The sequence below is a fragment of the Aquarana catesbeiana genome, linkage group LG08 (genome assembly GCF_042186555.1).
Source record: "Aquarana catesbeiana isolate 2022-GZ linkage group LG08, ASM4218655v1, whole genome shotgun sequence".
Taxonomy (NCBI): Eukaryota; Metazoa; Chordata; class Amphibia; order Anura; family Ranidae; genus Aquarana; species Aquarana catesbeiana.
In genome coordinates this window covers 296,120,768-296,133,282 of record NC_133331.1, presented here as the reverse complement: position 1 = coordinate 296,133,282, position 12,515 = coordinate 296,120,768, and the positions used below count along the sequence as shown (strand labels likewise).

Genomic DNA, 12,515 nt, shown 5'->3' with positions numbered 1-12,515 from the left:
TAAGGATATACAGTACATACACACACAGCACAAGGCCGTGTTCACACTACAAGACGTTTCTCGGGGCTGCAGTGCAGTTCCTTCGAATGCCTTCTATCCAGACAGGAAGTCTCTATGGAAGACAGGAAGTGATGTCAGGTACGGACAGGAATTTACGGGTGAGAGGTGAGTCGGGAGGAAGTAGAGAGAAGACGTCACTGAAAGTGGCAACTGAGGAGGTAATAAGATCTTATTTTCTATTTACACCCAGTAATTCCCCCCCCCCCCCGTCATGTTCCGTCCTCTTCCTCCATAGTCACTGTGACGTCTTTTATCTCCAGCAGATGATGATACACACATATATAGTGTGGAAACGTAGATTGACCCCTTCAAGGGCAGAACATTCCCCCACTTACGGAGTCGGAACATTCTCTTCATTTTTGAGATGTCACATCACCCCCCCCCCCCCCCCTATAGTAGTGTCTTCTGTCCACCTTCACAGCTCTGCCCCATCCACATCACAGACCCACGCCTGTGTCCTCTGACCCTTCACATCACAGAGCCCTTCAGCTCTGCCCCATCCATGTCACAGACCCCTGCCTGTGTCCTCTGACCCTCCACATCACAGACCCCCGCCTGTGTCCTCTGACCCTTCACATCACAGAGCCCTTCAGCTCTGCCCCATCCACGTCACAGACCCCGCCTGTGTCCTCTGACCCTTCACATCACAGAGCCCTTCAGCTCTGCCCCATCCATGTCACAGACCCCTGCCTGTGTCCTCTGACCCTCCACATCACAGACCCCGCCTGTGTCCTCTGACCGTCCACATCACAGACCCCGCCTGTGTCCTCTGACCGTCCACATCACAGACCCCGCCTGTGTCCTCTGACCGTCCACATCACAGACCCCGCCTGTGTCCTCTGACCCTTCACATCACAGAGCCCTTCAGCTCTGCCCCATCCATGTCACAGACCCCTGCCTGTGTCCTCTGACCCTCCACATCACAGACCCCCGCCTGTGTCCTCTGACCCTTCACATCAGACCCTGGCCTGTGTCCTCTGACCCTTCACATCACAGACCCCTGCCTGTGTCCTCTGACCCTCCACATCACAGACCCCCGCCTGTGTCCTCTGACCGTCCACATCACAGACCCCCGCCTGTGTCCTCTGACCCTTCACATCACAGACCCCTGCCTGTGTCCTCTGACCCTCCACATCACAGACTCCTGCCTGTGTCCTCTGACCCTCCACATCACAGACCCCGCCTGTGTCCTCTGACCGTCCACATCACAGACCCCCGCCTGTGTCCTCTGACCCTCCACATCACAGACCCCGCCTGTGTCCTCTGACCCTCCACATCACAGACCCCCGCCTGTGTCCTCTGACCCTTCACATCACACAGCCCTTCAGCTCTGCCCCATCCACGTCACAGACCCCTGCCTGTGTCCTCTGACCCTCCACATCAGACCCCGGCCTGTGTCCTCTGACCGTCCACATCAGACCCCGGCCTGTGTCCTCTGACCCTCCACATCAGACCCCCGCCTGTGTCCTCTGACCCTTCACATCAGACCCCCACCTGTGTCCTCTGACCCTCCACATCACAGACCCCCGCCTGTGTCCTCTGACCCTTCACATCAGACCCCCGCCTGTGTCCTCTGACCCTCCACATCACAGACCCCGGCCTGTGTCCTCTGACCGTCCACATCAGACCCCGGCCTGTGTCTTCTGACCCTCCACATCAGACCCCTGCCTGTGTCCTCTGACCCTTCACATCAGACCCCCGCCTGTGTCCTCTGACCCTCCACAACACAGACCCCCGCCTGTGTCCTCTGACCCTTCACATCAGACCCTGGCCTGTGTCCTCTGACCCTCCACATCACAGAGCCCTGCAGCTCTGCCCCTCCCCACTTCTTGCCCGCCACTTCACCCCCACCCACCCCCCTGCAGCTCTGCCTCCTCACTGTCCTACATTTGCACAGAGCGGAGAACTGGAGGCAGGACGGCTCTGGACAGAGGGCGGGATTGGAAGCTGCAGTCGAAATTAACTTTTCATATCAACAAGCTGGTGATTGGTTGCTAGAACCACCCTGCATCCTAGAAACCAATCGCCAACTGGTTAACTTAAACAGTGAACTCCGGTAGCTCCAGCTCTCCGCTCTACTTGTGATAATGACAGCGACAGAAGCTGGGGGGGGAGGGACCAGCTGCTAAATGGTGGGGACCACTGGGGTTCAGATGGGACAGTGACCTGGTCCAGATGCGGACCACGGGCCATCATTTAGTGATGCCTGGTCTATGCTAATGCTTAATACAATAATTTGGGATATGGGGGTGGGGTAGCGATTGATTTATAATGCACATGTTTGTATTTTATAAGCTAAATAAAATATATAGAAAAGGGAAAATAACGAATTCTGATGTCTGTGAAGGGATGCTGGGACTGCTGCTCCTGCATTGTGTGTAATGACACCAGAATTCCTTGTGTCACGCTTGTAACCTACAGAGTTCAGGACCCTGTGTGGGTAAATGATATCTCAGCCTGAAGTGGGGAAACCTGATCAGTGAGGTGAGGAGGATTCTGGGAGGTCACATGACATCACTCTTATCTCTATTAATAAAACACAGACCTGACCGGAGAGGTGAGGAGGATTCTGGGAGGTCACATGACATCACTCTTATCTCTATTAATAAAACACAGACCTGACCGGAGAGGTGAGGAGAATTCTGGGAGGTCACATGACATCACTCTTATCTCTATTAATAAAACACAGACCTGACCGGAGAGGTGAGGAGGATTCTGGGAGGTCACATGACATCACTCTTATCTCTATTAATAAAACACAGACCTGACCGGAGAGGTGAGGAGGATTCTGGGAGGTCACATGACATCACTCTTATCTCTATTAATAAAACACAGACCTGACCGGAGAGGTGAGGAGGATTCTGGGAGGTCACATGACATCATTCTTATCTCTATTAATAAAACACAGACCTGACCGGAGAGGTGAGGAGGATTCTGGGAGGTCACATGACATCACTCTTATCTCTATTAATAAAACACAGACCTGACCGGAGAGGTGAGGAGGATTCTGGGAGGTCACATGACATCACTCTTATCTCTATTAATAAAACACAGACCTGACCGGAGAGGTGAGGAGGATTCTGGGAACGTCATTTGATTTTACACTTTGTGTTCACATCTAGAGTTTTCCTCCTGTGAAGTCTGGAGATCATATGACTGTCACATTGCCTCCACCTCCCTCCCTGATGGAATAGAGAAATTCAAAGAAGATTCTAGAAGTCACCAAAGAGATCATCGAGGAGAGGTGAGGAGGATTCTGGGAATTCTGGGACATTATCCAGTAACAGACAAGGGATGTGTCTGGATGGTGACTGTATCATTGTGTGTGTCAGGTTCCTATAAGGTGTCAGGATGTCACTGTCTATTTCTCCATGGAGGAGTGGGAGTATTTAGAAGGACACAAGGATTTCTACAAGGACGTCATGATGGACAATCAGCCGCCCCTCACATCACCGGGTAAGAGGAGACTTTATTGTAAAGGAGAGAGCAGTACGGAGGGTCCACCTAGATCCCCCATCATCTGATAAACACATAGAAACAATGTATTCAGTCAGTGTGTGTGTTTCCTACAGATGGATCCAGTAATGGGAACCCACCAGAGAGATGTCCCCGTCCTCTGTATTCCCGGGATTCCACACAGGAAGATCACACCATCCCTCACCATCATCAGGTAGATGATTGACCATTTTTGGTGGGAAAGGTTTATACTCAAGCCATTTAGTTACAATAAATGTTTTATGATATATTTTAAGGGAAGAAACCTGGACAATAATTATATTGATTTTAAAGAAGAGTATAAAGAGGAGGATGAGGACTATGAAGTGATGAAGGAGTTTTCTGAAGAACACAAGGATATGATGGAGCCACCTAATACCAGGAACCCACCAGAGAGATGTCCCCGTCCTCTGTATTCCTGGGATTCCACACAGGAAGGTCACACCATCCCTCACCATCATCAGGTAGCTAAGTAACAGTCATTGATAGTGGTGATTTATGCACAAGGTTATTCATTATCATGAATTTTTTATTATACATTCAGAGTGGAAACGTCTGCATTGATAATGTTGTTAAAGAAGAGTATAAAGAGGAGGATGAGGAGTATGGAGTGATAGAGGAGTTTTCAAAAGGACACAAGGATATGATGGAGCCACCTAATACCAGGAACCCACCAGAGAGATGTCCCCGTCCTCTGTATTCCCGGGATTCCACACAGGAAGATCACACCATCCCTCCCCAACATCAGGTAGATGAGGAACAATTATTGGTAGTTATGATTTATACAGAAGCATGTTTGAATATATAATAAAACATTTATTGTAACAGAGTGGAAACCTCGGGGATGATAATATTGTTGTTAAAGAAGAGTATAAAGAGGAGGATGAGGAGTATGGAGTGATGGAGGAGTTTTCTGAAGGACACAAGGATATGATGGAGCCACCTAATACCAGGAACCCACCAGAGAGATGTCCCCGTCCTCTGTATTCCCGGGATTCCACACAGGAAGGTCACACCATCCCTCATTGTTACAAGGTTGGTGGAATGGATAATCTAGAGCATGGACTGGTGGAGATAATGGGTTATTCTCCTTTATTTTATGTCACAATATTAAAGCTTATATTTTACAGATTATATTTTCTCTCATTTTCTTGGTTTAGGATGAAGATCTGATAGCTATAAAAGTTGAGGTTAAATCAGAAGAAGAAGAGAGGTATGTGAGGGATGATCAGCAGTCTATGGAGGAGGATGGAATAACGGGGACATTTATAGAGGAGGACACTCCTACAGAGATCAGTACAGGTGGGTCATTAACACTAAATACATTCCTCCACCCATACTGCTCACTGATTGGTTCAGAGTAGGGCGGGGACTGGGTGATATCAGCCTGTAATCCCCTGGTCACTTTCCTGAGCTGTGTTCCCCGTCCTGTATTCCTGTATTTCTCTTGGATAATCTTCCTTCTCTGTGCTGCAGACAAAATTTATGTATCTAGACTGGATTTATGGAGATTCTGGGGTTCAGCTGGTAGTAAAATGTTGGATTCCGTCATAGGCGTTACTAGATCTAGGCGCCTTCAGACCAAAATCCAGGTCTACCAAGATCTCTGACAGAACAATTCTCCCGGGGTTACTTGCTCTGTTATTTGCTGGCTGTGCCGGGTGGAGGGATATGTCTGTATAGTCTCAGACCCAAGTCACTGAGTGCAGTCTCAGGAGATGAGAGGCAGCGGTGTGGGACCTCTGAAACTTGTCTCTAGTAGACATATAGCTTTCCACTGATTACTGAATACCAATATTCCTGAGTCCTGATCCTTACACTGTATACTCTTTGTTGTACATTATATTCTCTATGTTGTACATTACATACTCCTGACTTTTCTCTCTCTCCCCTCTACCCACTGCTATATATACACATAATATGTATTCTTTTTTATTACACCCATTTCCTACCAGCTGGACATTTTATATCTGATGATGTGATTGGAGCACAGACTTTTACATGTTGATAATAATGTGATAACATCCTCCAACTTTGGACCCTTAAACAGAAAGTGATAATGAGGGAGGAGTCAATAACCCAATGATGGTGGTCTTCAGGATCAGTCCAGTCTTCATCTTGGTTGTTCTCCCCCCATCCTCACTCTCTGACCACTGGTGGGGCTCAGCCCCGCTGTTACTCATGACTAAATCATGGACTAAATAAGGAAGTGCAGGACTTCTTGTGTTGGGAAGATGGCAATGAGTGATAGAGGGGGTGGGGACACTCGTCCTATAATCCCCTCATCACTGCCAAAAAGTTAGAGGGGTTTTTAAACTAGGCGATGGGGGGGAGGGTCCAGAGACAGTGATAGCCAGCGTGGAAGATATTCCAAAGGGTAGTATTGGGGGCATTAGTGGTAGGTTAACCAAAGCACAAAAACCCTAGGTAAGTATAGTAGCAAGTCCTAGTTGCAATCTCGAAACACCCAATACGAGGACAATATGCGACCGGTCTAAACTATGTGGCATGTTCACCAATGCCAGGAGCACGGCGGACAAGATGGGTGAACTAGAGATACTGTTGTACGAGGAGGATTTGCATTTTGTGGGAATTTCAGAGACCTGGTTCAACAGCTCTCATGATTGGCTGGCAAACATTCAAGGGTATACCCTATACCGCCAGGATAGAGAGGGTAAAAAAGGGGGAGGGGTATGCCTATATATCAAGAATAATGTACAAGCGAATGTGAGAGATGACATCACTGAGTAGAGGGTAGAGCTCCAAAGGGATGAAGCTAAGGGGAAAATAATACTGGGAGTATGCTATAGGCCCCCTAACCTGAGGGAGGAAGTGGAGACGGATCTCCTATCACAAATTGGATTAGCAGCAAGGATGGGAAGTGTTATCATAATGGGGGATTTTAATTATCCAGACATAGACTGGGCGGAGGGAACCGCGCATTCATTTAAGGCTCGCCAGTTCCTTAGTGTCTTGCAGGACAATTTTATGGGTCAGATGGTAGACGCACCAACTAGAAATAAAACATTACTGGATCTACTGATTACCAACAATACAGACCTGATCACAGATGTGGAAATACGGGGCAATTTAGGTAACAGCGATCACAGGTCAATTAGTTTCAGTATAAATCACACAAATAGGAAACATGAAGGGAACACAAAGACACTGAATTTCAAAAGAGACAACTTCCCTAAACTACAAACCTTGCTAAAAGGCATAAATTGGGATAAAATATTAGGAACAAAGAATACGGAGGAGAGATGGGTTTGCTTTAAGAGCATATTAAATAAGGGCATTAGCCAATGTATCCAATTGGGTAATAAATTTAAAAGAGTGAACAAAAATCCTGGATGGCTTAACTCCAATGTAAAAATGCATATAAAAGCAAAGGAGAAGGCCTTCAAAAAATACAAGGTTGAGGGATCATCATCAGCATTCAGACTTTATAAAGAATGCAACAAGAAATGTAAGGGTGCAATTGGGACGGCTAAGATAGAACATGAAAGACACATAGCGGAGGAGAGCAAAAAAAATCCCAAGAAATTCTTTAAGTATGTAAACAGTAATAAAGGGAGGACAGACCATATTGGCCCCATAAAGAATGAGGAAGGACATCTGGTTACAAAGGATGGGGAGATGGCGAAGGTATTGAATTTATTCTTCTCCTCAGTCTTCACGAGTGAATCGGGGGGCTTCAGTAACCAAAACTGCAGTTTTTATCCTCATGACACAACACAGGAAGGACAGAATAATAGAGGACAGAATTAAAATTAGACTTGAGAAACTTAACATTAATAAATCTCCGGGACCAGATGGCTTGCATCCGAGGGTACTTAGGGAACTCAGTCAGGTGATTGCCAGACTGTTGTTCCTAATTTTTACAGACAGTCTATTGACTGGAATGGTACCAGCTGATTGGAGAAAAGCCAATGTAGCACCAATATTTAAAAAGGGCCCAAAATACATCCCTGGGAATTACAGACCAGTTAGCCTAACATCAATAGTATGTAAACTCTTAGAGGGGATGATGAGGGACTATATACAAGATTTTAGTAATAAGAATGATATCATTAGCAGTAATCAGCATGGATTCATGAAGAATCGTTCTTGCCAAACCAATCTATTAACCTTCTATGAGGAGGTGAGTTGCCATCTAGATAAAGGAAGGCCCGTAGATGTGGTGTATCTGTATTTTGCAAAAGCATTTGACACAGTTCCCCATAAACGTTTACTGTACAAAATAAGGTCCGTTGGCATGGACCATAGGGTGAGTACATGGATTGAAAACTGGCTACAAGGGCATGTTCAGAGGGTGGTGATAAATGGGGAGTACTCAGAATGGTCAGGGGTGGATAGTGGGGTCCCCCAGGGTTCTGTGCTGGGACCAATCCTATTTAATTTGTTCATAAACGATCTGGAGAATGGGATAAACAGTTCAATCTCTGTATTTGCAGACGATACTAAGCTAAGCAGGGCAATAAGTTCTCCGCAGGATGTGGAAACCTTGCAAAAAGACCTGAACAAATTAATGGGGTGGGCGACTACATGGCAAATGAGGTTCAATGTAGAAAAATGTAAAATAATGCATTTGGGTGGCAAAAATATGAATGCAATCTATACACTGGGGGGAGAACCTCTGGGGGAATCTAGGATGGAAAAGGACCTGGGGGTCCTAGTAGATGATAGGCTCAGCAATGGCATGCAATGCCAAGCTGCTGCTAACAAAGCAAACAGAATATTGGCATTAAAAAGGGGATCAACTCCAGAGATAAAACGATAATTCTCCCGCTCTACAAGACTCTGGTCCGGCCGCACCTGGAGTATGCTGTCCAGTTCTGGGCACCAGTCCTCAGGAAGGATGTACTGGAAATGGAGCGAGTACAAAGAAGGGCAACAAAGCTAATAAAGGGTCTGGAGGATCTTAGTTATGAGGAAAGGTTGCGAGCTCTGAACTTATTCTCTCTGGAGAAGAGACGCTCGAGAGGGGATATGATTTCAATATATAAATACCGGACTGGTGACCCCACAATAGGGATAAAACTTTTTCGCAGAAGAGAGTTTAATAAGACTCGTGGCCACTCATTACAATTAGAAGAAAAGAGGTTTAACCTTAAACTACGTAGAGGGTTCTTTACTGTAAGTGCGGCAAGGATGTGGAATTCCCTTCCACAGGCGGTGGTCTCAGCGGGGAGCATTGATAGCTTCAAGAAACTATTAGATAATCACCTGAATGACCGCAACATACAGGGATATGTAATGAAATACTGACATATAATCACACACATAGGTTGGACTTGATGGACTTGTGTCTTTTTTCAACCTCACCTACTATGTAACTATGTAACTGTCACTCCTATAAAAGACAGTTCTCGTTGTTTCCTCACTCTCTGACTAAGGTCCATGAATAAAGAAATGAACTGGTAGGAGATCAGAGGACCCATTTACTAGTTACCTTGAGGGGGGAATTGTAAGATCCTCAGAGACAAAGCTGCCTGATGTGGGCCGAGTCCTGGTTTAGGGGAACCAATCTGCTCATGTCTAGTAATAATCTTTGTATTTCTATTTTAGTAGATGGACGGGAGATGAGGAAAACCTCAGAGGATTGTCTCACTTTGTCTCCAGACTGTAAAGTAGAAGATGAGGACATCACACAGTATAGTCCAGGAGAAAACCCGACTACCTCAAATGTCCATCCGGCACCACACAGTGTAGATGGACCATCGTATTCCTCTTATCCTGAGGAACCTCAGACTGTGCGGGACGGTGCCGGACCATCGTATTCCTCTTATCCTGAGGAACCTCAGACTGTGAGGGACGGTGCCGGACCATCGTATTCCTCTTATCCTGAGGAACCTCAGACTGTGAGGGACGGTGCCGGACCATCGTATTCCTCTTATCCTGAGGAACCTCAGACTGTGAGGGACGGTGCCGGACCATCGTATTCCTCTTATCCTGAGGAACCTCAGACTGTGAGGGACGGTGCCATCCTTCCAACACATAAGAGGTTCCCATGTCCTGAGTGCGGGAAGTGTTTCCGTTTTAAATCTCATCTTAAAGTGCATAAAAGATCTCACACAGGCGAGAAGCCGTATTCCTGCCCAGAGTGTGGGAAATGTTTTTCAGATAATTCCAGTCTTTACAGACATAAAAGAGTGCACACAGGGGAGAAGCCGTATTCCTGTCCTGAGTGTGGGAAATGTTTTGCACATAAATCCAGTTTTTCCACTCATCAAAAATGGCACAGACGGGAGAAGCCATTTTCCTGTTCTGAGTGCGGGGAATGTTTTTCACGGATGTCCAATCTTCACACACATCAGAGAATTCACACGGGTGAGAAGCCGTATTCCTGTCCTGAGTGCGGGAAATGTTTTACAGCCAAGTCACATATTTACAGACATCAAAGATTGCACACGGGTGAAAATCTGCATACCTGTTTTGATTGTGGAAAATGGTTTATTCAAAAATCAGATCTTGTCACGCATCAGAGGACTCACACGGGGGAGAAGCCGTATTCCTGTCCTGAATGCGAGAAATGTTTTTCACACAAGTCCGATCTTTATAGACATCGAAGACTGCACAAGGGGGAGAAACCATATTTCTGCCCTGAGTGCGGGAAATCTTTTTCAGTGAAGTACAATCTTAATGCACACCTGAGATCTCACACGGGGGAAAAGCCGTATTCCTGTCATGTGTGCGGAAAATGTTTTTCAGTAAAGACCTATCTTTCCAAACATCAGAGCTTGCACACTGGGGAGAAGCCATATTGCTGTCCTGAGTGCGGGAAATTTTTTTCACAGAAGTCTAATCTTTACACCCATCAGAGATCTCACACGGGGGTGAAGCCACTTTCATGTTCTGAGTGCGGGAAATGTTTCACACGGAAGTCCAGCCTTTTCAGACACCAGAGATTGCACACGGGGGAGAAGCCGTATTCCTGTTCTGACTGTGGGAATTGTTTTTCAAGAAAGTCCAGTCTTTACACCCATCAGAGATCTCACACGGGCGAGAAGCCACTTCCCTGTCCTGAGTGAGGGAATTGTTCCTCACTGAAGTCCTGTCTTCCTGTACATCAGGAGTCCCACACAACCCTCAAGGTGTATTAGTGAGTGCGGGAAATGTCTTGTATATGAATGTTGCTGGACATGTGGGGAAGAAGCACACCCTGATATACACCTCAGATATACTCCATGGCTGATCTTCATCATGTAAGGAACAGTTGATAAGGAGATCAGAGATCACCAAAGACATGGATGAAGTGTTGTACCGTGTTGGCCATTGATAGCAGGAGAAAAATAAAAATGGAGTCATTACCTCTCATTGGCTGAGTAGATTTTGTGGTGGAAACTCTTGCAAGAGGTCTGTTTTCTCAAGTCGTCTTCCAGGACGAAACACGTTAACCCCCACCACTTAAAAGGCGGTCCTCTAGGGCTTTTTAAAATAAAAATGGAGTCATTACCTTTCATTGACTGAGTACATTTTGTGGTATGGAGACTTAGAGGTCTATTATTCTCTTGCAAGAGGTCTGTTTTTACTCAAGTCGTCTTCCAGGGCGAAACACGTTAACCCCCACCACTTAAAAGGCGGTCCTCTAGGGCTTTTAAAATAAAAAAAATGGATTCATTACCTCTCATTGGCTGAGTACATTTTGTGGTGGACGATTTCACAAACACTTACAGGTCTGTTTTTGAAAAATGTGTTGGAGAAATGTGACCCATAGCGAATATTTGTTTTTATTTAATGTATGTATTTTTTAAAAATGAAATGAATAAATAGGACAAGCATTTGCCCAACTTTGACAAATTTTGGCCGTATTTAAAATTCTTACAATGATTTCCCATGATCATTGGCTCCATCTAGTGGCTATATTGCTATTTTTCCTGATGGAGGTGTTTCAGAAAAAGAAAAAAAAATACCTAGTTTTGGCCGCTAGATGGAGCTGACCATCATAGGAAATCACTGTGTTAGTTCAAATAAGGCTAGAGCAGCCTTTCTCAACCAGTGTGCCGCGGCACACTGGTGTGCCGTCAGAGGTTCTCAGGTGTGCCGCGGGATCAGGGGAGAGAAGGGCTGTCAGATGAGCCCGATCCCCTGCCGAACTGTACATCGGCACTGTGAGAAGCTCTGTCAACCTCAGCAAAGTGAAAGTAAAGTGCAGGGGAGTGTGATGTGCTCTCTGCTTCCCCCTACAGTGCAGTACCTGGCTGAATGAGGAAACTGGAAAGGTACTGTGCTAGAAGCTAGATTCGTTTTAAAAGGGCTTTATACATGTGTGTGTGTGTGTGTGTACATGTGTGTACATGTGTCTGTATGTGTCTTTGTACATGTGTCTGGTATGTGTGTGTGCATGTGTGTGTATGTGCGTGAGAATGTGAGTGTCTGTATATGTGTGTGTACATCTGTATGTGTGTTTGTACGTGTGTGTGTGTGTGTGTGTGCATGTGTCTGTATGTGTGTGTGCATGTGAGTGTCTGTATGTGTGTGTGTGTGTGCTGGTCTGTATGTGTGTGTGTGTGTGCTGGTCTGTATGTGTGTGTGTGTGTGTGCATGTGTCTGTCTGTATGTTTGTACATGTGTGTGTGTGCATGTGTCTGTATGTGTGTGTGTACATGTGTGTGTGTGTGCATGTGTCTGTATGTGTGTCTGCATGTGTGTGTGCATGTGTCTGCATGTGCGTATGTACAAGTGTCTGTATGTATGTGTCTGTATGCGTGTGTGCACGTGTATGTGTCTGTATATGTGTGTGTGCGTATGTTACTTTTAATCCTGACACCCCCCCCCCCCCCCAATTCCTGTACCATCAGAACTGCTTTTGTAGGTCTTGTTTGTGATAGCAGCAAGGACTGCTTCTCCTCTGAAAAGCAACCTATGCACAGATCGCTTTTCAGAGGCATTTGACAGGCGGTAAAGAGGCATTATGTTGCCTCCTCACCACCTGTTTTAATGCAGCATCACTACAC

At 46.1% G+C, this 12,515-nt stretch overlaps 3 protein-coding genes across 3 annotated transcripts in view; all 3 read left to right on the top strand.

Moving 5' to 3' along the window:
* The window catches only part of LOC141106826 (uncharacterized), a 559,651-nt gene that overhangs the window by 61,574 nt on the left and 485,562 nt on the right, over nucleotides 1–12,515 (top strand). The window lies entirely within an intron of this gene.
* The window catches only part of LOC141105470 (uncharacterized), a 205,504-nt gene continuing 193,075 nt past the window's right edge, over nucleotides 87–12,515 (top strand). Inside the window, exons 1-5 of the mRNA XM_073595320.1 lie at nucleotides 87–165; nucleotides 3,183–3,304; nucleotides 3,393–3,516; nucleotides 3,633–3,730; nucleotides 3,813–4,019. Coding sequence (XP_073451421.1) covers nucleotides 87–165; nucleotides 3,183–3,304; nucleotides 3,393–3,516; nucleotides 3,633–3,730; nucleotides 3,813–4,019 — 630 coding nt within the window. The remainder of the gene's footprint in view (nucleotides 166–3,182; nucleotides 3,305–3,392; nucleotides 3,517–3,632; nucleotides 3,731–3,812; nucleotides 4,020–12,515) is intronic.
* The window catches only part of LOC141105472 (uncharacterized), a 28,625-nt gene continuing 25,140 nt past the window's right edge, over nucleotides 9,031–12,515 (top strand). Inside the window, exon 1 of the mRNA XM_073595323.1 lies at nucleotides 9,031–10,571. Coding sequence (XP_073451424.1) covers nucleotides 9,054–10,571 — 1,518 coding nt within the window. The 5' untranslated portion in view covers nucleotides 9,031–9,053. The remainder of the gene's footprint in view (nucleotides 10,572–12,515) is intronic.